This window comes from Lutjanus erythropterus, chromosome 19 (assembly GCF_056507025.1).
Source record: "Lutjanus erythropterus isolate fLutEry1 chromosome 19, fLutEry1.hap2, whole genome shotgun sequence".
NCBI classification, from domain to species: domain Eukaryota; kingdom Metazoa; phylum Chordata; class Actinopteri; order Lutjaniformes; family Lutjanidae; genus Lutjanus; species Lutjanus erythropterus.
The window spans coordinates 6,742,202-6,765,639 of NC_139335.1; the positions used below are offsets into that span (position 1 = coordinate 6,742,202).

Genomic DNA, 23,438 nt, shown 5'->3' on the forward strand with positions numbered 1-23,438 from the left:
TTTAGAAAGTGACCATCTAATGAAAATAAATCTTTATTAGGCTCAACAATTTCACCATATCTGCTTCTGAGGTATTTCAAAAGTAACACAGAGTAATCAAGTTACATCACTTACATATTGTAGTACTTGGTTTTGTTTACCGAATACATTTTTAACAGGTAAAGGTATCGGAATACATTTTTTAAAAAGAAATCCCAATCCTGGTTATGTATAATTTAAAAAAATTAATCTCACAATGAGTTTGGCCACTATCACTTTTCACTATTCATTCCGTCACTGGTTGAGTTATGGTTTCTTGTTTATTTCTAACTGACTAACTCCGTCTAACTGACTCCGTAAATGCATCACTGCAAAATGCAGCGCAGATGTAAACCTGTTTGTGATTGGTATACTGTGACAGAAATACATATAGATACATATTGAACTTAACTCATAGTAAACATTGTTTCTGACTCTTGTTGGTGCCGCCTCACATTTGTCGAATTTGAACACTTAACAATTAAAACAATGTGCCTTCCATGACACATAAAACTCTCTCCTGTCCCAGAATTGTCCCAGACACTATATCTGTGTGGCCCAGGTGGTATTTTTATTGTCCCTGAGACAACGGGATATCCTTAATTTCGAGCTTTGTCACAATCATATAAATTAATCGTCAAAGAAGGTTTTTTTTCTTGCTTCGATGGTGGAAACAAATTGTTTTTCAGTATTTTGGTGTGTTGTGATAATTATTCTGTTCTGCCAAAAGCTGTCTGACTGCCAGCTGCCCACTGAATTTAAAAAAAGAAAAGCTGATTATTTTGAAATCAGCATTTCAATTAGACCAGCGCTGGCATGCCGACAATTGAGTGCACGAGTACTTCTGTAAACTGTGGGACAATCGAACATTAATTTTCAATCAAGAACTTTGGGATTCGTGGCAGTATCCCAGGGCACTTACTGTATGTGACTGCCAATGCTGAGCATTGAGTGCTGATTGAAATTTTGGCTGCTGAAATTAATTCAACACGCCAGGCTAGCAGCATGACAAAGTTATCACAGCCATTTTCATTCAAATGGACGGTTGACAAGACCTGTGTTCATAGACTACGAGCTGTAATTTAGCTTGTGGGTGCAACTCATGAACTTAAGTTCTCAGATTTACTCTACAGGAGGGGAAGTGATCACCATTCTTCAATATGAAACAGGCAGACATCAGAGGGGGAGGGCAATCAGAGGATGTGGGAATATGTAGTGATTAACTAAGAGGGAGAACTGAGGGGAAAAAAATATCAGAAAAAGAGGCTAATATTTTAAAGCACTGGCCCTACAGACACACCCCTACATCTGGTGGCCCAAATGTAAACAGCAATTTAACGCAGCCTTCTTTAACTATGACACTTGTGTTGTCCACTTTTCCCATGAATTGTCACATGGAGTTTCCTGATTGTTCCCGGTGAAAAACAAGTTTGACTCCTCAGCTAGTTGAGGAAACTGGTGACACACACAGCAGTACGTTACGTCCTTACGTGTGTCATATTCTCACCACTTAAACGCCTGCTTCCATTCACCATACTCACACAGCAGCCATTTTCCTCTGACATCATCAGTCCAGTTTATTCTTCTCCTTTTGTTGTCATATTATGGTTTTGTTTTCTCATTTATTTGGGAAAGTGGTCCTCAGACTTTTTTTTTTTTACCAGTCAAAGTATCACAAAATATTGCAAAGCCCTGATGTAGGGGATGGACACACCACCCCAAAATATTTTTTTTTATCTGTTTCAAGGACAAAAATATTACACATCAGGTAGATGGCCAGGGGCATGTGGATACCATTACATTTTGTTTTTCATAAATACACCTCCAGATTTACATTGATTTGTTATACTGGGGCATTTTCTTCTTAATTAATCAACAATAGTTTTCAGTTTGAGTGTTATTTGACAGTCAGTATAGGTTATAAACTTTTTGGCTGAAAATGTATAAGATTAAAGCTGAGGAAATGTAACTAGTGAGTGACTACACTCTCACAGAGAAATAATACAGATTTTTTAAAAGTTCCAGTGAAAATAAATGCATAAACTGTTTTTTGTTTTTTGTTTTTTTTTTTGTTTTGTTTTTTGTTAATAGAAAATAGCAATATCAACAATTAAGAAAACCTGAGACTGACATGTACAGTTAGCTAAACTCAGCTACAAATCATAGGGGTTGAATTATAGGGTCTTGACGTTTTTTGTGTTGGCATCTGACAACTACAAAATGTCTGTTAATACAGTCAATCCATCAACTATTAAATATATATATTAGCTTATTCAGTTGCCAGGATGTGGACCAAAGATTTGCCTTTTTTTTCATGTTTTTTTCGACAGGCACTAACAAAGGACAGCCGTGCGCCACCGAAAGACCCCAAAGGGCCAAGATGGCTGCGCCCGCGACAGACGCCGGGGAGTTTGAAAGCTGGCTAAATGATCGTCTGGACTCGTTAGAAGTGGACCGTGAGGTGTACGGAGCGTACATTTTAGGCGTCTTGCAAGAAGAGGAGAACGACGAGGAGAAAGAGGACGCGCTTCAAGGGATTTTATCCGCGTTTCTGGTGAATATTCGGAGCGGCATGTCCCACTCAGCCACCGAGGCTGTGTGTCTTCATGTGTTGCTGTCTGTCTTGTTTGCCGGGGCGGTGCCAAGTGACAGCGCTAATAACAGCTGGCATTTATGGGGGGAATTAGACGCAGCAGTGTTTATTCAGCTAAGGCTTTAAAGACACCACGGGCAGTGAAACGGGCCGTTCTCTCCTGCCACGCCAAACCCCATTCAAAAATCAGGAGATTGTAGCTTAGAATGGTCTTGATCAGCACTGACAGGCACCAAGCTACATGTAATCGATACCTAATGCAGTTTCATGGGGTGTTGGCAAATTCGGCTGATAAAAGAACCCCCAAATTCACAGATAAAGATACATACTGGCAATTTGTACATTAGGACAAGCTGCCACGATGAGCTCCGGCCAACTGTCAGTTTACCAGCTGTTAATCTGTTATTAGCTTAAAAGGGAATGACAGTTATAGAACTCATATGATTTGAAAACAAACTCTTCATGGCTTTTTTTAATATCCTCCTCACGCAATTTGGGAATCATGCTGAATACTGTCTCTGTATCAGCCTATGATACACAAAGCAGATATTAGATCACTGTATGCGTCATGGTCTGACTGTGAATTTATTTAATGAGTGATGTAAAGATTCAACAATTAATTGAATCTCCAGCTATTTTGATAAGCAGTTAATATGTTTAGATATTCTCTGATATCAGCGTCGTAAATATGAATATTTTCTGCTTTCTTTACACCTTTATGACAGTAAACTAAATATCTTTGAGTTGGAGGCAAAAACAAGACATTTGAAGAAACACTGATTGACATTTTAACCATGTCCCAACATTTTTTTAGACCAAACAACGAATCAATTAATGAGAAAATAATCAACAGATTAATTAACAATGTAAATAATCATTGACCTGATATCTGACTGAACTGTGAACTTGTGAAACAGCCATCTTAGTGGAGTTGGTGGATTTGAAAGTCTGGACCCAGGCTAAATGATCTGCAGTTTCAGGCCTGACTCGATTAATCAGTCTGAGCAGTTTTTTTCAGAAGAGAAAGTCAGACTTCTCTGATTCCAGCTTCCTAAATGTGAATATTTTCTGGCTTTAATCCTCTATCACAGTGAACTGAATATATTTGGTTTGTGGACAAAACAAGACCTTTGTGGATGTCATCTTAGGTTCTGAGAAACACTGATCAACATTTTTCACTATTTTCTAACATTTTTTAGACCAGACAACTAATCAATTAATCAAGAAAATAATGGACAGATTAATAGACGATTTAAATAATAGTTACTTTCAGCCCTAAATCAATTCAGTTTCAGGAGTTTTTTTTTAGGATTCCAGCTTCTTAAATTTGAATATTGTCTGGTTTCTTTTCTCTTTTAGGACAGTAAACTTAACATCTTTGGGTTGAGGACAAAACAAGTTATTTGAGGACGCCATCTTGGTTTTTGTGAAACACCAATCGACATTTCTCAACATTGTCAAACATCTTATAGACCAAACAGATAATCGATTAATATAGAAAATGATCAACAGATTACTCGACAGTGAAAATTATCCTTAGTTGCAGCTCTGGAGTGATGTTGTCTTGTAGGGGCTCATCTTTGAGGCTGTGTTGATGCATGGGTTGTAATTTTGGTTTGATAGTCAGCTGCTGAGTATTTAAAATGAGCTGTTACTTTTACTTAACCATGACTTGTCCTTCGTGCGCAGGATGAGGACACAGTGGAAGATGTCTGCAAACAGATCATCAAGCAGTGGACAGAGTGGCACAGCCGATCAGCAGCCAAAAGAGCAGCTGATGATGGTATTTATGTAACTTACATAACAATCTCATTGAAATGTAAAGGTTTTTTTTTCTCTCAAGAAACCTTGTCAGTAAGAATAAAATTTCTGCTTCCCTTGGGGAATCGGTTATCAAGGTTGGCAGCATCTGGGCTAACCTTGGAGAACATCCACATGCAGTAATGCACAGGTATTATGTAACCTGAAATCAACGAACATTTGAGCAACATAAAAAAAAACCTTGCAGTCCAAACTTGCACAAAGAATATATAGTCATAAGAATTCATACAAGCATTTCAAACCAAGCCAGCAGGCTCATCAACTCATTTAAATCTTGACTAAACAGCAAAGACAGCTTGCTACTGAGCCTGTTCTCCATACCAGTTAAACATACAGAGGAATTCGCTCTTTGAGCTTGAAATCGTTTGCTTTGAGCTTGGAGCAGAGTGCAAGACACTTAAGTCTCAGGAAGAGATTAACATATCCTAAAAAGAAAAATAAACAAAAACAGTTCCTGAGACTGCAGAAAGTTTTATGGTCTGAAGAAATGTTTATGCAAAAGAGTAATTTTCACTGAGTTTGTTCTGTTAGTGTTATTACTGGAAAGAGAGTGTTTACTGCGTACATAACCATAAGGATGTGTATACTGTCTGAAGCCTCCAGCTCTCATGGGTTCCCTTCGGGGCTCCGTCTGTTAATGTACATTCATACTGACAGTGAGAAGCAGGAACTTCCATTGTAAGTAAAGGTAGTAAATGTTATTATGTTTTATTGACGGTTTGGCTGTGTTCTGACCTTCATTTTGTGTAGCTGAGGTCCAGGCCATCGCCAGTATGATAGAAAAACAGGCTCAGATTGTGGTGAAACAAAGGGAGGTGGACGAGGAGTCGAAGAAGAGGAAAGAGGCCCTCCTTGCTCAATACGCTAACGTAACAGACGAAGAGGAATATCCTTCAATTTGCAAACTGTAATGCTAGAATTGTCCGTGTGTTTTACTTCAATTACCAATGTTTCTTTGACCATGCAGTGAGGCCGTCCATGACAATTTCCATGAGAAGCAGGAAAATATTGATTGTGTCTTTCAGTCATGATCCTCAAGATGTCAGTTCTTTCCTTGACAAAAGCACTGAAGCTGAAGAAGAGGAGCAAACAAGTGGAAATAACTTCACTGGAAATGATAAATGTATCCTTTCTAAAGTTGTCTATGGTTACGGGCTGTTTAAAATGACACTTAATTCAGTGTTACTTAAAGGAGCAATATGTAATAGTGTATGTTTACTGTAATAAATCAGTAAAGGACCATGATATGTCATCAGAGATCATGGAAAAATCCTAAGTTGGAATACAGCCCCGTGTCCAAAATATCTATTTTTGTTTGCCCTTACACATAAATTAAAGTTCAAATTAATGCCAAATGTTCGCTGAACGAGTGTCTGTTTACGAGCCATAAGAAATAATCTATAATCTTGTAGAAGGTGTGGATGTTTAGAACAGCTATTTGAGCAATATGTTAATAGAGTCTGGCAGAAAGAAGACAGGAAGTCACTTAAAATCCAGTGTGTCCTCATTAGAGCAGAGGGCTTTTGTTTTCAGGATAATGGATTCCATTAAATATTGCTCAGTTTATCTGTTACAAATATCTAGACTTACTCATTCTGCAAATACTCTGTAGTAAATTTGAACTCTATTTAACATGAAACAGGCAAACAATAACACAACTTATGGACCAGAATAGAAACTTCAATTCAATAGAAATTTGGCTGCAGCATAAACACAAGACGAGCAACACTATAATTTGACAATAACATGTACCAGCAAGTCCATCGCTTTCTTGTCAGAGAAGTGAGTATTTAGCACATTTGCTTCATCTCATATCATGGTAATTTTATGATTTATTATATTAAATATATAACAGGTTTCTCCTGTAGTGCAACATGAATGAATGATGCAATAGTGGCATAACCCCAACTGCACGATATGCTGCTCCTATCATTTACACCTCCATAGTGGTAATATGTAGGAATGATAAATAAGCAAAGTCCTCTTGATTTCATCCAGCTCTCCTTCACTAAGCATGTCAGCCCTGTTCAAGAACACCAATGTGGAAGAGGTGCTGAACAGACAAAAGCAGAAGCGGGACCAGGCTCGTGAGGATGCTCAGAAGAAGAAGGAAATGGACAAGATGCAGCGGGAGAAGGACAAACTAGCCAAACTAGATAGGAAAGAGAAGGAGAAGAAACGTACACAGAAAGGTGAACGCAAGAGATAAAAGCAAGAGAAAGGACACTTTGTATGTGAAAAGATTTTGCTACAAGACAAAAATGAAATACAACGTTCATTGCCTCTTTTTAAACCTCAATGGCACCTTCAGTAAGTCAACATGTCTTCATCAGACCCTCCTTGTTAATTACTTTCTGCAAATTTTAATTTGTGTGAAGCACGGTGTTCTGAATGTTGAGCAGGTCCAGGATCAATTTGTTTTTCTCAGATGCTGATATGAGCAGATACAGGAGGATGCTGTCTAGGAATAAAGCTGCAAATCTCCATATGATGATGATTCTGATTGAGTCAGTTTCATGTTGTTGATCAAAAAGTATTGAAATTATCATAGTATACACAAGAAAAACAATTGAATTGATTGAGCTTAAAATGCCTGTAAAGCAACTTAGTCCACAGAGTTTCTGTGCCAATATCTTGCAAATGCCTTTCACTTCTGCACAACTTCTAAAGTAAAGGTGAGTGTTCATGTCAAATTTTGTTTCATTTCAGTACTTTAGGTTTTAGTTTTACTGTCTATGCATTTTGTCTGAGCATAAGAACAGAGGAGTGGTTGCTAAATTATACCTCAAATATGTCATGTACCATAATTTGAATGTTTATAATGAGGTTCATCATCTTTTTAAATTAATAAAACATTTTCGGCAATTTGAATTGCTTTATTTTTAAATCTTCAGTTGACAGAACAAGTCACAAGAAAATAAAAATACAACATGAACATTAAAATGGAACAACTCTGCTCATATTCACAAAGCACTGAGAGGAATACTACACACCAAGTCTTCTAGAGAATCGACATCCATTACAAAAACAGATAGGAGCTTTGGTTTGACAAACTGTCTAACTTATAAGAATAATATTGGATAACACTATGTAAGAATTATCAGATAAAAAGTATAATTAATACATTTAAATTTAAAACACTTTTTAAGTTTCTGTGTATTATATAACAGTTCCAATCGTTGACCAAATGGCAGATAAAACAGTTATAATGTTGAGTTAACAGAAAAAGAAAATAAAAGTTCCAGAGATTAATTGGAACATTTCAGGAAAAAAATATAACTTAGCAAGTGTCATATTAAACTACTGAGAGCAAGTCTTCAAAGACTAAACTGCAATGAGAGAATTATTTTTTATATGCTTATATATGTTACATTTCACTGATAGGAATGATATTTGTTAATGTATGTTTCTAATGTGATTAATATTTGTAGATTTAAAACAGAGAACTTTTTTCTTTTAGAAATTTGAATATCTTTGGCACAGTTCAAACTTCACCAAACTGCAGACAGATAAAACTTTTTTCTGATTATAACATTAAGTTACATAAGATAAACTGAAGCTGCAGAAATTAATTAGAACATTTCAGGAAACATTTTAATATTTAGCATGTTCATTTTAAACTGCTGCCCTTATGATTCAATTATTGCCTTAGAATACTCAGAACTGAGGTTCCATTACATTCCAATAAATAAGTTAAACAACAAAAAATTCAATGCAAACTTCCTCATAAATACTGCCTTTAAATACAACGGTGATAGAGCAAGATTCACGTTAATTTGGAACTGACACTAATTAAATGAAATGAAATTAGGATGCAGCAGGATAAATTACATTTCATGCAATTCCTGCACAACAAACATCAGCCACCTGAAGCTCCTGAGTGCCAAAAGGTGCAACCATCATGAAGCTTCAAATTTCTCTTTATCTCATATTCTGCAGTGATCACTGTTTTGCAGGTAAAATATCACTATAGATTTGCAGGTTACATCTGTTTTTTAAATCACCCTGTTATGGAGAATTTATAATCAGGGCGTGTAGTGGTTTGGTTTAAATATAATCAATACCTTTAACTCATGCTTGTTTCCTGCTGAATTATAACTTAAAAGAGTATCCCTCAAATGGAGTGGTGCACCTCTCTGTGCCTGTGGCCTCCTTGTCAACATGGTGGTCCTGCCTCTTGACAGTTTGCGGTAAAGTCATCTGGAGAGCACACCACAGGGCTGTGCGGAGCTTCCTCGTGGTCGCAGCTAGATCCTTCAGTGCAATGACCAACAGCAGTGTGTCTGTGAAACAGAACCGAGTTAGGACCAGCAGCATTTGAGAGAGGGGAACACAGGCCTACAGTTGCGATATGAGTTACCTCTGTCCTCTGTGAAATGAGCTCTCTGCCGCTGGTGTCTGGACATGTTGGCAATCTCCTCCTTGCGTCTCGCGTGGGTGATGCAAATAGCCATATGATGCCTGTTCAGTGCCGTGTGGATGCTGCTGTGGAGGGGGATGTTGCACAGACACTCCATTCTGTCCAGAAGGCTCACCACCTGCAACACACCAACATAATGAACCCTAATGTTCCCCAATCAGTCTTTTATTATATTCTACATATGTAACTACAACAAAACTGTAGCAAAAATTACTTTGTGGAATACCTATGCTTTTGTTTATGCTTTTTTTTTTTTTTTTATAGAATATTCATTTAATATTCCAAAATGTGGTAATATACCTTAAGATCTTGATATTTTTAGGCTACTAATATTATACGATATGTATCTCAATATACACATTTTCCATTATTGCTGGGCAATATGGACAAAAACGAGTATTATAATATTCCTCAATATCGGTTTTGTGACACTATTGTAGGGATGAGTATTGGTACTTTCACAAATTATTATTACAGTGAGGTTTTGGATGATCATCAGTAATGTGGATATAATGTAGTGTTGTTGTGTGTTGTGTGTTGAATTTCTAACTGCAATATAATACCTTGAAAAATAGTGATATTCAATATTATTTTCAATACCATATAGAAAAATTGACATGGAGGGCATAAATTTAACATTTTCATTAAAAGATAAATATTCAAAGCTGTAACATGACAATGAGAAACTTAACCCTTTAGAAATATTCTTTTGTTTTCTTTAGATCTTTGAAAATCAATTAACCAACTAACTAATTAAGTTACGTTTATAGTAATGAAGCTGGTATGGTGTATCAATGTTATGGAAAATAAGAATTGAAAGCATTTCAAATATTCAGAATCACTACATTAAATCAATATTTTTTGACAACACAAATATAATGACTATAATGACATATCATTATATATATAACAATATCCAAAAGACTATATCTAGTTTCACAGTACTGATATAATATCAATATATTGCCCAGCTCTATGTATATCATGAGTAACATCTTCATAAAAAGAAGTTCAGCTTTTTACTGGAGTAAATTTCCAGTCAAAAGTAAAAGAAAAAAAAGCTGGATCATGTTAGTTTGCACTCCAATGAGTAGTTACTTAAGGATTGTGGAAAATTCTGGCAGATCTATTCCACACAAAAATACCCCAAACCAAGATCTGAACTCTGGAACTTCTTACTGTGAGGACACAGTGCTCATTAATGAGACACATACATAACTCTACAGAAATAGCTAATATAACACCAACACATTTCAAAAGATTAACTGTTTGCCTTTTTGAAGCCTTACATGCTGTGAAGCACTTGGTAACAATGTGTTTCAAAAAGTGCTTCATAAATAAAATTATTCCCTTTTATTATAATTATTACTTTGTATGTCGGTATATTCAGGGTTCATACTAAATAAAATTAAACTAGCCTTCAGGAAACTGCTTCAACACAAAGTAGTTTTCTCTGGACAGAAATAACTGTTGTGCAAAATAAAGCTGCAAATATCACCTTCAGAACATAACAAGGCTGCTGTGACAGGATTCACCTGTAGATGGCAGTACAGAAGCAATAAATTCAGGTTCTCACCCTGGCTTGTTCTCTCATCTGGTTAACAATGAGGTGGTCGACTCTTGTGGGGTTTGGTGGAGTTTTGGGTAGGTTAGTGCCGGTCACTGCAGCAGTTCTCTTTCCAGGAAATGTTTTGGTGAGGATGGCCTCTGTCTATAATTAAAAGAAAAATGAGTGAGAACATGACAACCAAACATTTACACAACTGCAACAAAAATGTTACTTTCTTGTTTTTCAAAATCAGTCTAACAGACAACTCCATAGCTAACAAAATGAAAATTACTGTTATAATTTGCCATGCTCATCTAAATATAATAATATATAATATAATTTTAAAATGTTTGTATCTCTTGCAGACACAGTGATCAGACGTCATCTTCTCTTTTCATATTTACTGACTGGTAGAGGCCATATTAAGACACTGGCAGTCAGTTAAATGATGAACTTTAAATTTCAAGAACTGAATCAAAAGGCAGAATCAGCACTTCTCCCAGTTTTTTCTCTCTCTATCCCCGCCTACATGTGGCATCTGGTGCAAAATGTAAATGTCAGCTGTCAGGGCATAATACCAATGATCTGTCGAACATTTGAAGAAATAAATAATTTACAAAATTGAATTGAATTGTGACCTTAAAATCAAAGGTCATATTGAATTGTGGATTTGGAGAATCATGACACCCTTAATTGTTATAATAATCATTTTGTAAGTATGGGAGTGTGTCTGTGTGTGTGTAACTACAAAAAAATACAATAAGTTTACCACTGATCCAAAGCTAATATTGAGTAGCTGCAAATACCCGGTCTCAAACTGATATCATTATTTTTCCTTCCACCACCACCACCAGTGTGGTGGACACAGACAGAGAAGTGGTAGACCTAAACTAAAACTAAAAATAATGATCATTTTCATTGTCAAATTAGTTGATGACACTGAAAATATTTCATCCACAATCCAAAGACATTCTGTTTACTGTTGTAAAGAAACCAGAAGTGTTTACATTTGAGAAGCTGAAATCAGAGAATTTTTTTAAATTAAACTGATTAATCAATTATCAAAATAGCTGCCAATTTATTTAATAATCAATTCATAATATATTTATTGTTGCAGCTCTAACAAATACTCAAGAATCTGATTTTTCTTGTTAATAAAAGGCTGGAAATGAAGCAGGTTTGAAAAGCTTACCTGCTTTCTCTCCTTCTCCAAATACCTCCACTGCTCCAAGCACTTGTCCAGGTAGAAGTAGAGCTGGATTACAGGTCCTCCCTGATTCATCACCACTGAAGTTGTCATGACTGAGGCCATGCCATGATAAGTGCTCTCTCCTCTGTGGGACGTTGTGTCGATGACATAGGCGTTGAAAGCTGCAGACTCATTGGCTGACATCATATCACCCATATCCACGCCAGGAGCGCCACATTCATAGGGCAGTGTGGATCTAGAACTGAAGTTAGAGGAGGTGATGGGCACGCTGGTGTGCCTTCTGGGGTCATTTACAGGACACATGTGAGGCATGAACTGCTGTGTATTGCCTGCACTGACCATGCTGTTTTCTCCATGAAATCTTTGAGACTGCATGCTCCCCATGTGGTCAAAGTACAGGCTCTGTGAGAGGGCCTGTTTCTTATCTCCCCCTCTCATGTTAGAGTTGGTTAGAGGTCTTGTAGAGAAGCCTTCTCCCAGAAAGCCAGGCATATTCATCCTCTTCTTTTCCTTCTGTATCTGTGACTTGATCTTGCTCTGTATCTGGCCCTGCTGGATGTGATGCTTTGAATACTGGTTCTTGCTCATGTTAATGGGGAGTGAAGTGTTCTCTCTGTGCATGTTGTTCTGGTATTGGTTTGGGAGGTTGAAAGATCCAGAGAATGGCTTCGGTTGGAGGAAGTACTCTGTGTTTGGAGGGCTGAAACCAGGTAGGTCTTGAAAGGCATCACACTTATATGCTTGATTCCTCAGTCCTACATTTCTTTCATTGTGCACTGCCCCAAATTCTCCCAGCAGCTGCTCTGGGGTCTGCACTGCAGGAGTACTTTGTGTTGACATTGTGGGACTGGTGATTTTCCATTGTTCAAAAATGCTGTCTTCATGGTGCCTGCCCACTGTCTGTCTGTGCATGTTTGGAAAGTCTCCACGACATAAGCTATCCTGCTCACCAGCCATGAACGATTGAAAACTGCTGACCAGTTGGTTAATGTCTTGCGGCACGTACTGCTCACTACTGGTGAGCTTTGCACTGCTGTGGGTGAAGTGGTCTTCATAACAAGGATGAAGGCATGAGCTGTTCATTTCACACTGAGGTCTAAAGACATCACTGAAGTCAGGGAAGTTATTCAAAGACTGACTGCTCCCTCTGTCTTTATCAGCTGGCTTGCTGTCATATTTTCTTTGTTGCATGTGTGACAGGTGGATGTTTCCTGTTTTGGGCACTGGTAGACCCGGAGGCAGTTTGTGAGGGTGGAGGTTATAGTTGTCTCTGTCTCTGTTAGGCAAAGTGAAAAACCATGGCTGACTGGTAGCAGGGCCATTGGACTGTTGACAAAAGTCTTGAACCTCTTTGTCCACTGACTGTCCCTGTGCTTTACTTAAAGCCTCATAGGATACATAGTTTGAAGGAAAGGTAGGGTTATGCTGCATTTTAGCCTCTGATTGAAAATACTGTTGCAGTTCTTCTCTCAATGTCTTTGTAGACCACACCGGATTACATGTAGGTAGGTCCCTAGAAGAATAATTAATGACTTTCTTTAATGTTAACATATACAAAACTATAACAACACATATTTAAGTTTTTAAATAAACATTACAACTAAAAATATTTGATATTTTTGGTTGTTCAACTCTGTGGTGTCACAGATATAAATCACATAATACATATAAAAACAATAAACATAGACATACCCAATGTAAAAGCCATCCTGTGAATCTGCATCATCCACAATATTTGACACTAGACCCTGTAGATCAATCTCCCCATCACAGTCAGCTTTATCAGGGGGTTTCCTTCAAGGAAAAGAAAACACATCCACTAAATTTCACTCTTAAAGCGTTGGGTAAAGCGGCTTTAAATGGTATTAATGCACATATGATATCAAAGTAGTTTCTTATGAAGCACCCACAAAGATCTGAGTGAAATTAAACTTCACAACTATTACAAAACCTTGTTCCAAAAACATGGAGGCTAAGCAATGTACCGCTGTTAGTGGACAACTGCAAACAAGAGCATATCAGTTAAACGTACTATATTATATATTTTCACCGCTTTACTTTGCCTTCAGATGGCCTTTTCCCACAGGGAACTGAAGCCACCGACTATACTCTCTCCAAGGCCACCAGACTCTTTGGAGGAAAAACAGTAATTTTACCTTGCAGAACACAGGAGGTTGGTCCACCACTGTCTGGATCTGTTAGTTTGTTTGTGTTATTGTGTGACTTCTGTGCTTTAACACATTAGTAAAGATCTGAACAAATTTTATTTGCTGCGGATCAATTCAAAGAGTAGACCAGCAACTCCTGTGTCCTGCAAGGAAAAATTACTGTTTTTTTTTTTTTTTTTTTTTAGTGGAGTCTTGGTGGCTGTGAATAGAGTAGACGGCAGCTTCAGTTCCCTGCTGGAGAGGGTTGTCTAACAGTAAAGAAAAGCAGTGAAAATGTTCTAAATAAAGTGTAAAATGATGTCAATTTCTGCGAGGTAAAATTGCTGTTTGTGTAACAGTAGTTTGGAACGATTCAGCTTCAGCTTCCTGTTGTTGAGTTAGCACAGACTCAGAGATGCAGATTAAACAAGAGGTTACAGAGAAGTTCTGTCGTACTCATTTGAGTGGGACGACTCAGCAACTGGCATGGAGTTTTTGTGATAGGTTTGAAACTTAAAAGACAATATTTCAATTTAGATTAAATCTTATTTCTAATACTTTTTAGATACTTGCTATTATGTACGAGACCCTAAATTACATGGATAGGAGGCTACTGTGGATCTGAGTTTCCAGAGGCTTTGTTCTTTTCTGTTTGAAAACACATTCATTTAACAGTATGGCTTTAAACTTTGTGTTTCTTCCACAATAACACATCCAGTATATTTAACTATCTCTGAACAAAAAATCTGATTACATGGGATATGTGTGCAGTGCGACTGTCAAACACAACTGAAGTATACTTAGGATAATGCACAGATGAATAATCACACACTTATTCCTGAACATTGTTAAAACTGAATACCTGCTTTCAGCGCTGCTTTGGGCACAATTGACAAGGCCATAGGGATCATCATGAGCATTGTGAGACCAGGGCTTGTAGGATGTTGTGTCCTGTCCCTGCAGTGAGAGACTGGGGATGGAAAAGGGCAATACCATACTACCATTGTTTCCACCACCTACATTTACACTGGCCTGAAAGAGAGAAAAGCAAAAGTTAGGTAAAATCTACACAACTGTCTGTAATCGCACCATTCAAAGTTGGCCCTTCCTCTGAGAGAGAGGGTGAGAGACATAAACCGTTATGTTCTAATTGTTTCATGGCGGTCATGTTCTAAAGTACAAATAAACACGCCTCCGCACAACGCCGGATTTTGTGTGAATACTGCTGAAGCAATCCTCAGTCTGCTCTGCCTGTGTGTTTGTGTGTTTTTTATAGAGTCCCAACCTCAAAACCTGTGCACTGTATTGCTGAGGGCTACACATCACTGCCAAACTGAAGCCCAGAAGTGTCCCGAGTAGAGCACAACATCAGAAAATCAGGAAATACAGGCAGGGGGCAGGGTCATAAGTGATGATTTAGAAGGACTGTGTTTACATACGTCTGTGCTTGGTTTTGTTTTTTTGTTTGTTTGTTTTGTGAGAAAATGCTGCACATTATACCTTTACTTGAGCTAAAGATCAACTGGAAAAAAACATTACGACTGTAATTTTCTTCCTCAAAGAAAGTAGACTGATGCAAATAAGCCTTATGGGAAAAAAAGTTATTGTTTTGTTTTGTTATATAAGCCAAATACTGCTATCTCTTGCTTAGCCAGACACTTTTGGGAAAAACAGTAAAGTACTTAACAGAACGAAAGAGTTGCTAGCATACCACTACCTCAATCTGTTATTTGTTTTACTGTGACTTTGGTGAATTTGGACTGATATTCTAAAACACTTAACTTAATCAAACATACAGATTGAGGCAGCTGTAAATCAGCAACTCCCGTGTTCAGTGGCATAAAATGACAATGAAGTCTGGCTGGTTTGGAAAGTGCAATAAACTAAAAATATTCTGGATACACTTGGGTGCCCAGGTAGCTCAGTTTGTTTGCCACAGTTTTCCACAATTAGTTGCCCTGTTATAACCCCTCACACAGGTCTATAGATGCTGCAAATATGCCATGTCTTAAAGTATAAAATTATGTCTTACCTGACGATGGTATGTGGGAAAGAGTGAATTTGCAAATGTGCTCTGATGCCCGTCAAATGCCATTATGACTCCCCTGAACTTAACCTGATTCTTTACTCCATTACTCCTCTGAAAAAAAAGCACAAGGCACTCATTGTTAATACAGATATATCCTTATGTGGATATAGTTTATATATGAGATTTGAAATCATCACAGAAATTATTAGCTAGCTCGCTAACTGACACTTCAAGGACAAAAAATCACTTAGCTCATTTAGCCGTTAATTTCGTGGTTTAAGCTAGCAATTTTTCGATGCGGCCTTGGCTAATTTGGACCAAACTTTCGCCCATATTAAAAGTGATACCCTCCAAGTCAAATTTTGCTAACTTCGCCTTAATAAACGAAGTTATGTGAGTGAAACACGGTGCTAACCTACCTCAGTGAGTAAAGTAACAGGAGTTTGACAGTGGTTTTTCCCAGTCACCCCGTTATCCTCAAATGCTCTCGTGCCCCCCCTCGTCCCGAACCCACAGACGTTCGGTAGTGTCCTCGCGAGCTGAGCGCACATTGGCTGATCAATCAGAGGAGTCTGTTTTTGGTCCAATCAACGTGGAGATCTGCAAGCGCATAGCAATAGCTAGTCTCACACCATTCCCCATACTTTTACGCCAGGCTGTGGTGTCTTAGCATTATGACACAGGTGGTCCTATCAGTATGTCAGCGTGGAGTCAGTGGTGGAATGTAATTAAGTACATTTACTCGGGTATTGTACTTAAGTACAAATTCGGGTTAATCATATTTTACTTGAATATTTCTATTTTATGCTAGACCTGCTTCATACTTCTACTCCGCTACATCTCAGGGGCAAATATAGTCATACATAATTATTGTCTGATAGCTTTTAGTTACTTAATTACAATTTGTCATACCCTGCCCAGAGGACAATGACGATATAATGATCTTCTAGAATATGATGCATTTCTACACATTAAACTGCTTAACAGTACATAAAGTAGTTAAAATTAGCTCAACTGTAAAATGCATCATATTAATACAGCATAATCAAGTGTAGTTGAGGATTTTCACAGTGCGGTCTTAGTACTTTCTGTAGTAAAAGATCTGAATGCATCTTTCACCAGTGGAAATCATCCGTATGTTATAAATTCAAAGACATTAAATATGTCCATATTATTATTATTATTATTATTATTATTATTATTATTAGTAGTAGTAGTAGTAGTAGTAGTAGTAGTAGTAGTACTAGTAGCAGTTGTATTTTAATATTATTATTCTCTTTTGCCTTTATCCTTTTTCCATCGCTTTGTAAGTGCATTATTAATTTGTTTTTTCATATATTTATACTTTATTATAATAAGGTCTTGCTTTTTTGGTTTAGTTTAATTAGCTTACATTCAGTTCAAATACAAGGTGTTTCAGTTTATTTATAAAGTACAATTTAACAAATAGCATTAGTATATACATATATACTTTCACAGAGTGATTGACTAATTGTTCAAATTTTCCTGAGGAATATGAACATGACATGGACTAATTATTGTGCGCTGTGTGGGAAAAGTCTACCTCCTCTTCTTGAAAGTCTGGTCGGAACACGCAATCCAGCTGTGGAGTCAAGTGTGCAAAAATGCAACAAGTACACGAGCGACATCACCTTCAAAATAAAAGCATACACCTTGCAAAAGTTAGAAGAACGTCTTATTGAAATTGGATCATAACAAAGCCGTCCGCTTGTGATGAATATTTGTTTATGATGCTGCATATAATGTGGTCTGTGATGCATCATATTGAAATTATCGTTATTATTGTTATTTTTGTTGTTGTTGTTGTTGTTGTTACATAAGCTTTCTCTTTGTATATATATAAAGTATAAAGTACATCTCCCAAAAAAACTTTTTTTTTTTTTATTGCTGGTTTTGGTTTTTGTCAATACTTGTTTATTGTGTCCCTATCTCAATCATTGTTGCAAAAGTAAAATCACAAATTATATTGCTTGGTTTTTGCACTAATAATTTTTTTAAAGAAAGAAAGAAAGAAAGAACGAAAATATTAGTCGTTTCTTATATGAAGTATTTGTTCCATGTCGGCAGCCTATATTGCCAAAACAATTCTTCAAATAGCTCATATTCGCTGTAAGGGTTTATTTTGAAAGCAGTAACCGGAAGTTGTAGTTCTTATTGCAGCGGACGTGATAGTAGTGAAAGAATTAGGGTTGTCGAAAAGAAAAAAAGTCAGCCAGCAGTGTTCAAAGCGGAGACCAAGCTGAAAGAGGGCAGCTTTCTGCTCTTCACCACCTGGATTTTCACCTTAGAAAGTTACTCAAGAACTGTTTGCAGAACTGATGAGAACCACTAAAGAATTTTACAACAAGTTCGTCGGGCTAAAGTTGTTGTCTTAAACTTTGGGAAGATGAGTTTTTGCCTGGGCTGGTCTGTTACACTCCTGCTGCCTCTGCTTGTATCAGCCCAGTATCAAGGAGACAATGGAATAGTGGTCCCGGAGCACGGATTCTGTCAGCCCATTTCAATCCCTCTGTGCACGGACATCGCCTACAACCAGACCATCATGCCAAACTTAGTGGGCCACTACAACCAGGAGGACGCAGGGCTGGAGGTGCACCAGTTTTACCCCCTGGTGAAGGTACAGTGCTCGCCGGAGTTGAAATTCTTCCTGTGCTCCATGTACGCGCCCGTGTGCACCGTTTTGGAGAAGGCCATTCCTCCCTGCAGGTCGATCTGCGAGAGAGCCAAGCAGGGCTGCGAGGCTCTCATGAACAAGTTCGGCTTCCAGTGGCCGGACCGACTGCGGTGCGAGAACTTCCCCGTGCTGGGGGACGGACAGATCTGCGTGGGCCAGAACGATTCCTCCGCCGCCACCGTCCCACCCATCGTGCCTGTCCCGGGCACCCCGGACATCCCCATAGTCAATGGCAGGCCTTTCCGCTGCCCACCTGTTCTCAAAGTCCCCCCGTATTTGAATTATAAGTTTCTAGATGAGAAGGATTGTGGAGCTCCCTGTGAGCCCTCCAGGAGCGGTGGGACCATGTTTTTCAGCGACAAAGAGATTCATTTCTCCCGCATTTGGATCCTGGTCTGGTCTGTGCTTTGTTGTGCATCTACATTATTCACTGTAACCACATATTTAGTTGACATGCAGCGCTTCAGATATCCTGAGCGACCAATCATCTTCCTGTCTGGCTGCTACACTATGGTCTCCATAGCCTACATAGCTGGCTACTTCCTGGGGGACAGAGTGGTGTGCAATGACAGTTTCAACCCAGATGGCTACAAAACCATCGTCCAGGGCACCAAAAAGGAAGGCTGCACCATCCTCTTTATGATGCTCTACTTCTTCAGCATGGCCAGCTCCATCTGGTGGGTCATCCTGTCCCTCACCTGGTTCCTGGCGGCGGGTATGAAGTGGGGCCACGAGGCCATTGAGGCCAACTCTCAGTACTTCCACCTGGCGGCCTGGGCAGTGCCGGCCGTCAAGACCATCAGCATCCTGGCCATCGGGCAGATTGAGGGCGACATGCTCAGCGGCGTGTGCTTCGTCAGCCTCAGCAACCTGGACCCCCTGCGAGGCTTCGTGTTGGCCCCTCTCTTCATCTATCTCTTCATCGGGACCTCTTTCCTTTTGGCCGGGTTTGTCTCGCTGTTCAGAATCCGCACCATCATGAAACACGACGGCACCAAGACGGAGAAGCTGGAGCGACTCATGGTGCGGATCGGGGTCTTCAGCGTGCTCTACACCGTCCCTGCCACCATCGTTATCGCCTGCTTCTTCTACGAGCAGGCCTTCCGCACCCACTGGGAGCGCAGCTGGGTCAGCCATAACTGCAGGGGCCTGGCCATCCCCTGCCCCATGCAGACAGGGCCCCGCATGACTCCAGACTTCACTGTCTACATGATCAAGTACCTGATGACTCTGATAGTGGGGATCACCTCTGGTTTCTGGATCTGGTCTGGAAAGACTTTACACTCCTGGCACAAGTTCTACACACGGCTGACGAATAGCAAACACGGAGAGACCACTGTGTAGAATAACTGTTGCTGGGACTAATGTGTGTTTTATTACCTGTTTTCATGTGATAGGTAAGTAGCACTGTGAGTAGCTATAGGTTCGTACAGCATTTGTATTCTCCTCAGCTTTATAGCCACACATGCATGCCAAACTGAGGGTCAGGGTTTGACAAAAGGGCAAGCTGGATAAACAAGAACTGAACCTGACTGTCTGAACAAATAACAAGCATGGCTGTGGACGCCATGTGCTGAAATGCTCTCCTCCCCCTCTTCTCTGGCTCTTTTCTTAAAGCCACCATATAAACTCAAAGGGAGTGATGATCCCACAGCCAGGAACATAGAGCGCAGGGGAAATGAGCGGTGGCAGAATGGCAGTTTATTCTCTCTGTAAACAGTTCATACATGAAATTGTAAATAGTATTTGTAAAAACATGAAATTATATATTTGTATTTAAAGAAAGTAAACCGTTTTCCTTATCTGCCAGTGTACCTGCTTTACTTTTGCACTGTAAGAACACTGTAAGAAAAAAAAAAGTTGAGACAATTCAAAACTTCCAGGCAACTTATTGCGATAGATTTTTGAGCCAAACACAAACTCTGAAGTTTTGAAATAAACTTTAAAAAGTTTTGCCGATCTGTCATCTTTAGTTGAGATCATTTACTTCTCTTCATTAAATAAAGTTGAATCTTTGAGTTTTCAAAACTCGAAAAAATGTTTTTCATATATTGGTCACAGTGAGCTGTAGGGATGTAAGAAAATATGGTAAATATCAAGTATTGTGATATTTTATTTTGCAATACTGTGTCAATTTTCAAAACACTGTATCATGATGTCATTGTACATGTAAAGATTCATGGCAGTGGTTAATAAGTGCTAGATAGCAGTGCTGTAACCTCCCCTCACTGTTCTGACTGCAAAAAAGTAAACTTTTTTAACTCAAATGTTATACACATGGTCTTAAAATTAGATTTAAAAAATAGCACTATGTCATCTTGCTTACAGTACCAGATTCTTGCCAATACATGGCCCTACTGAGCTTAAATTAAATGGTTGTAATTGAAAAGATTAAAATATTAAACCAGTCCCTCCAGAGAGTTGCAGTGTTGTGATCGCAACGACTGATGAGAATTCAGCCAATCTCAGTGCATTCTGCTCGACCTTGCAATTTTGTCCAATCGCTGCAACTTTTCCGCAAATTTGGCCAATCATTTGTTACTTCTCACGAATTCCACCAATCATAGCAGCCCCCTGTGCAGTTATTTTTTGCAATCTACCTCACCATTTTTTAGAAATGTTTCTGTGAAATCAGACATTTTAAGCCACAAGAATCACCCTCAGAAAAAGCCTGAAACATCCTGGAGGGACTGATTAACCCTTATTCACTTTACTCAATACTTTTTAAAATAAAGTTTTTTGAGTTTCTAAGACTCAAAGGTTCAAGTGTATCTAGAGAAAAAAAATAAATTACCTCAACAAAAGATAAGTTGTTGGCAAAAATCTTTTCAAAACATAAGAGTTTGAGTTAGGCTCAAAACTCAAAAATCCATCGCCATAAGTTACCTTGAGAGTTTGAGTTTTCTCAACTTTTTCATTTTTGCAGTGAATGCCACATACTGTAGATCTTAGTCTTGCTCCTTTTTTATTATTTGCTGATCATAAATAACATTCTTTCATGGATTAAAGTAACGTCTACATTTCAGTTTGTTGGATGATATCCAAGAAGCTCTTTTGTTTCCACTTTAACCAAAAACACATGCCGAGACTCTGCAAATTGAGCAGATATCATCAAATAGCTATAAATTACATGCCTGATTTTAAATCCCTGTGGGAAAGACAGTGTTGAGTATTTTTCCTTAAAGGGACAGAAGATACACATTTTTCCTCTGACCTGTTGTGCTATTTACCCATCTAGATTGTTTTGGTGTCAGTTGCAGAGTCTTGCTTCAACCATAGAGATTTCTGCCTTCTCTCCAGTATAATAGAACTAGATGGCACTCAGCTTCTGATGCTCACAGCGCCAAAAATACTTTTGAATAATTCAACACGAATGTCTCTTTCCAGAAATCTTGACCTGGTTACTCAAGGTAATCCACAGACCTTGTTGTGAGGAACTACTTTCTTTCCAGTAGAAAGAAAGTAGTTCCTTAGTTCCTTGCACCTTAGTTCTTTGCACCTTAGATAGCACTACAGGCCAGAGAGAAAATCTGTATTTTTTATTCTGGTGTGAACTCTCCCTTTAATTTTTTTTTTTTACTTCCTCATACTCAGTATTGTTTTATGATTAAATAATGTCTCATAAGAAGATAACAGGTTATTTTCTCTGATAAAAGAAGCAGCTTTGTTGTTTTCTCAGAGGGGTGAGGGTTGTGTCACACCTGAACATCTGCTGCCTCAGACTGGCAGGCAACAGTAAAAGATTATTGGAATTCTTAATGGAAATGAGCTTCTTGCACAAGACTGTAACCATCTGGGAAATAACAGGAGTTACAGCGTTTATACTGAAGCTGTCGAGTGAGCACACCTCCCCTGTTAATCACTCATCACCCAAATTGTCTGTGTTTTCTGAGATATTTCACATTCACATGTTCTTGTGTCTGTGAGACTGGTGCCAACCTGTAAGGCTGTGGCAGAGGGCTTCCTCACACGTGTGCACGAACATCCCCTTCAAGTGCTAAACAAAACAACAGACCTTTTATTTTTGCCTGATGTGAGAGAGGGCTCGGTTAAATCAACAGGAGTCATCTGGCAAGAAACCTCAGCGCTGTTACATAGGTGTGAAAATGTTCCCGCCTGCCCGTTTGGTGAGGGGAGAACAAGGGTGTTCAGCTCTGCCGTAGTGTTACTTCTCTGAAATCACTGTGCTCCGTGCCAAGTTGGAATCCCCCAAGCCATGCATGGATGAAATCGAACCTACTCTGCGGTGATGTCATGAAGTAGATGGGTGGGTTGGAGAAAGCTGATCCTCTTGCTCAGAGCAGAGGCTGCGGGCTAGGAGCAAGAGTTTCAGAATGGCACGCACATACAGTACGGGAGTGAGTGTGCATTCATGTTGTTGCTGCAAGTTTAGAGGGGCGCAGAATACAAAACATAATCGTTCACATCAGGCTGCAGCGCTGTGGGTCAAAGTTAGAGCTGCAGCAGTTGGTCTATTGAAAGACAAGAAGTTATCAACCATTTTGAACACTGATCAGTTGTTGCCGTCTTTTTTAAAGAAAATGTCAAATATTTGCCAGTTGCAGCTTTTTTAAGGAACAATTGCAGACTGTACATTAATTCAGTTGAAATCCTAATTAATTTACAGTCTATGGTGGAGGCGAGTTGTTACTCCCTGTTCTCTTCTTCCTAACCGGTTGATTCCACCAAGCACGGCTGATTCATCCTCCACACGGCTGCAAGACCCACCAGCTGTGTTTCAGAAGAATTTTAGCAGCGGAGCGTTTCGCCCTTTTGAGTATGTTTACATGCTCAGATTTTGTTGATTAGGTCCTCTTTCCTTGCTCTCCGTGCCTCTACCATGGCAGGCTATGTGGTTATATAGTTTCATGATCATGTCTTTTATTTTGAAAATTAGCCTTTTCTGTGTCTGACTTCCCGCCTGTTCGATCAGCTCTGTGCTAATTGGCGTGGCGT

The 23,438-nt window shown here is 38.8% G+C and overlaps 3 protein-coding genes across 3 annotated transcripts; 2 read left to right on the forward strand and 1 right to left on the reverse strand.

The window, feature by feature from the left end:
• Positions 1 to 2,369: 2,369 nt before the first annotated feature.
• On the forward strand, positions 2,370 to 6,923 carry ccdc43 (coiled-coil domain containing 43). Its single transcript, XM_084743359.1, has 5 exons — positions 2,370 to 2,572; positions 4,301 to 4,394; positions 5,183 to 5,318; positions 5,500 to 5,555; positions 6,454 to 6,923. Exons 1-5 carry the CDS (start codon positions 2,399 to 2,401, stop codon positions 6,639 to 6,641), a joined length of 648 nt encoding a protein of 215 aa, XP_084599485.1. The 5' UTR covers positions 2,370 to 2,398; the 3' UTR covers positions 6,642 to 6,923.
• A 364-nt stretch (positions 6,924 to 7,287) lies between these two features.
• On the reverse strand, positions 7,288 to 16,934 carry meioc (meiosis specific with coiled-coil domain). Its single transcript, XM_084743360.1, has 7 exons — positions 15,791 to 16,934; positions 14,621 to 14,790; positions 13,314 to 13,405; positions 11,594 to 13,137; positions 10,429 to 10,563; positions 8,793 to 8,970; positions 7,288 to 8,715 (listed from the first exon to the last, which is right to left on the reverse strand). Exons 1-7 carry the CDS (start codon positions 15,851 to 15,853, stop codon positions 8,525 to 8,527), a joined length of 2,373 nt encoding a protein of 790 aa, XP_084599486.1. The 5' UTR covers positions 15,854 to 16,934; the 3' UTR covers positions 7,288 to 8,524.
• A 1,057-nt stretch (positions 16,935 to 17,991) lies between these two features.
• On the forward strand, positions 17,992 to 20,284 carry fzd2 (frizzled class receptor 2). Its single transcript, XM_084743358.1, has one exon. The coding sequence runs from the start codon at positions 18,195 to 18,197 to the stop codon at positions 19,824 to 19,826; it is 1,632 nt and encodes a 543-aa protein (XP_084599484.1). The 5' UTR covers positions 17,992 to 18,194; the 3' UTR covers positions 19,827 to 20,284.
• Positions 20,285 to 23,438: the final 3,154 nt, after the last annotated feature.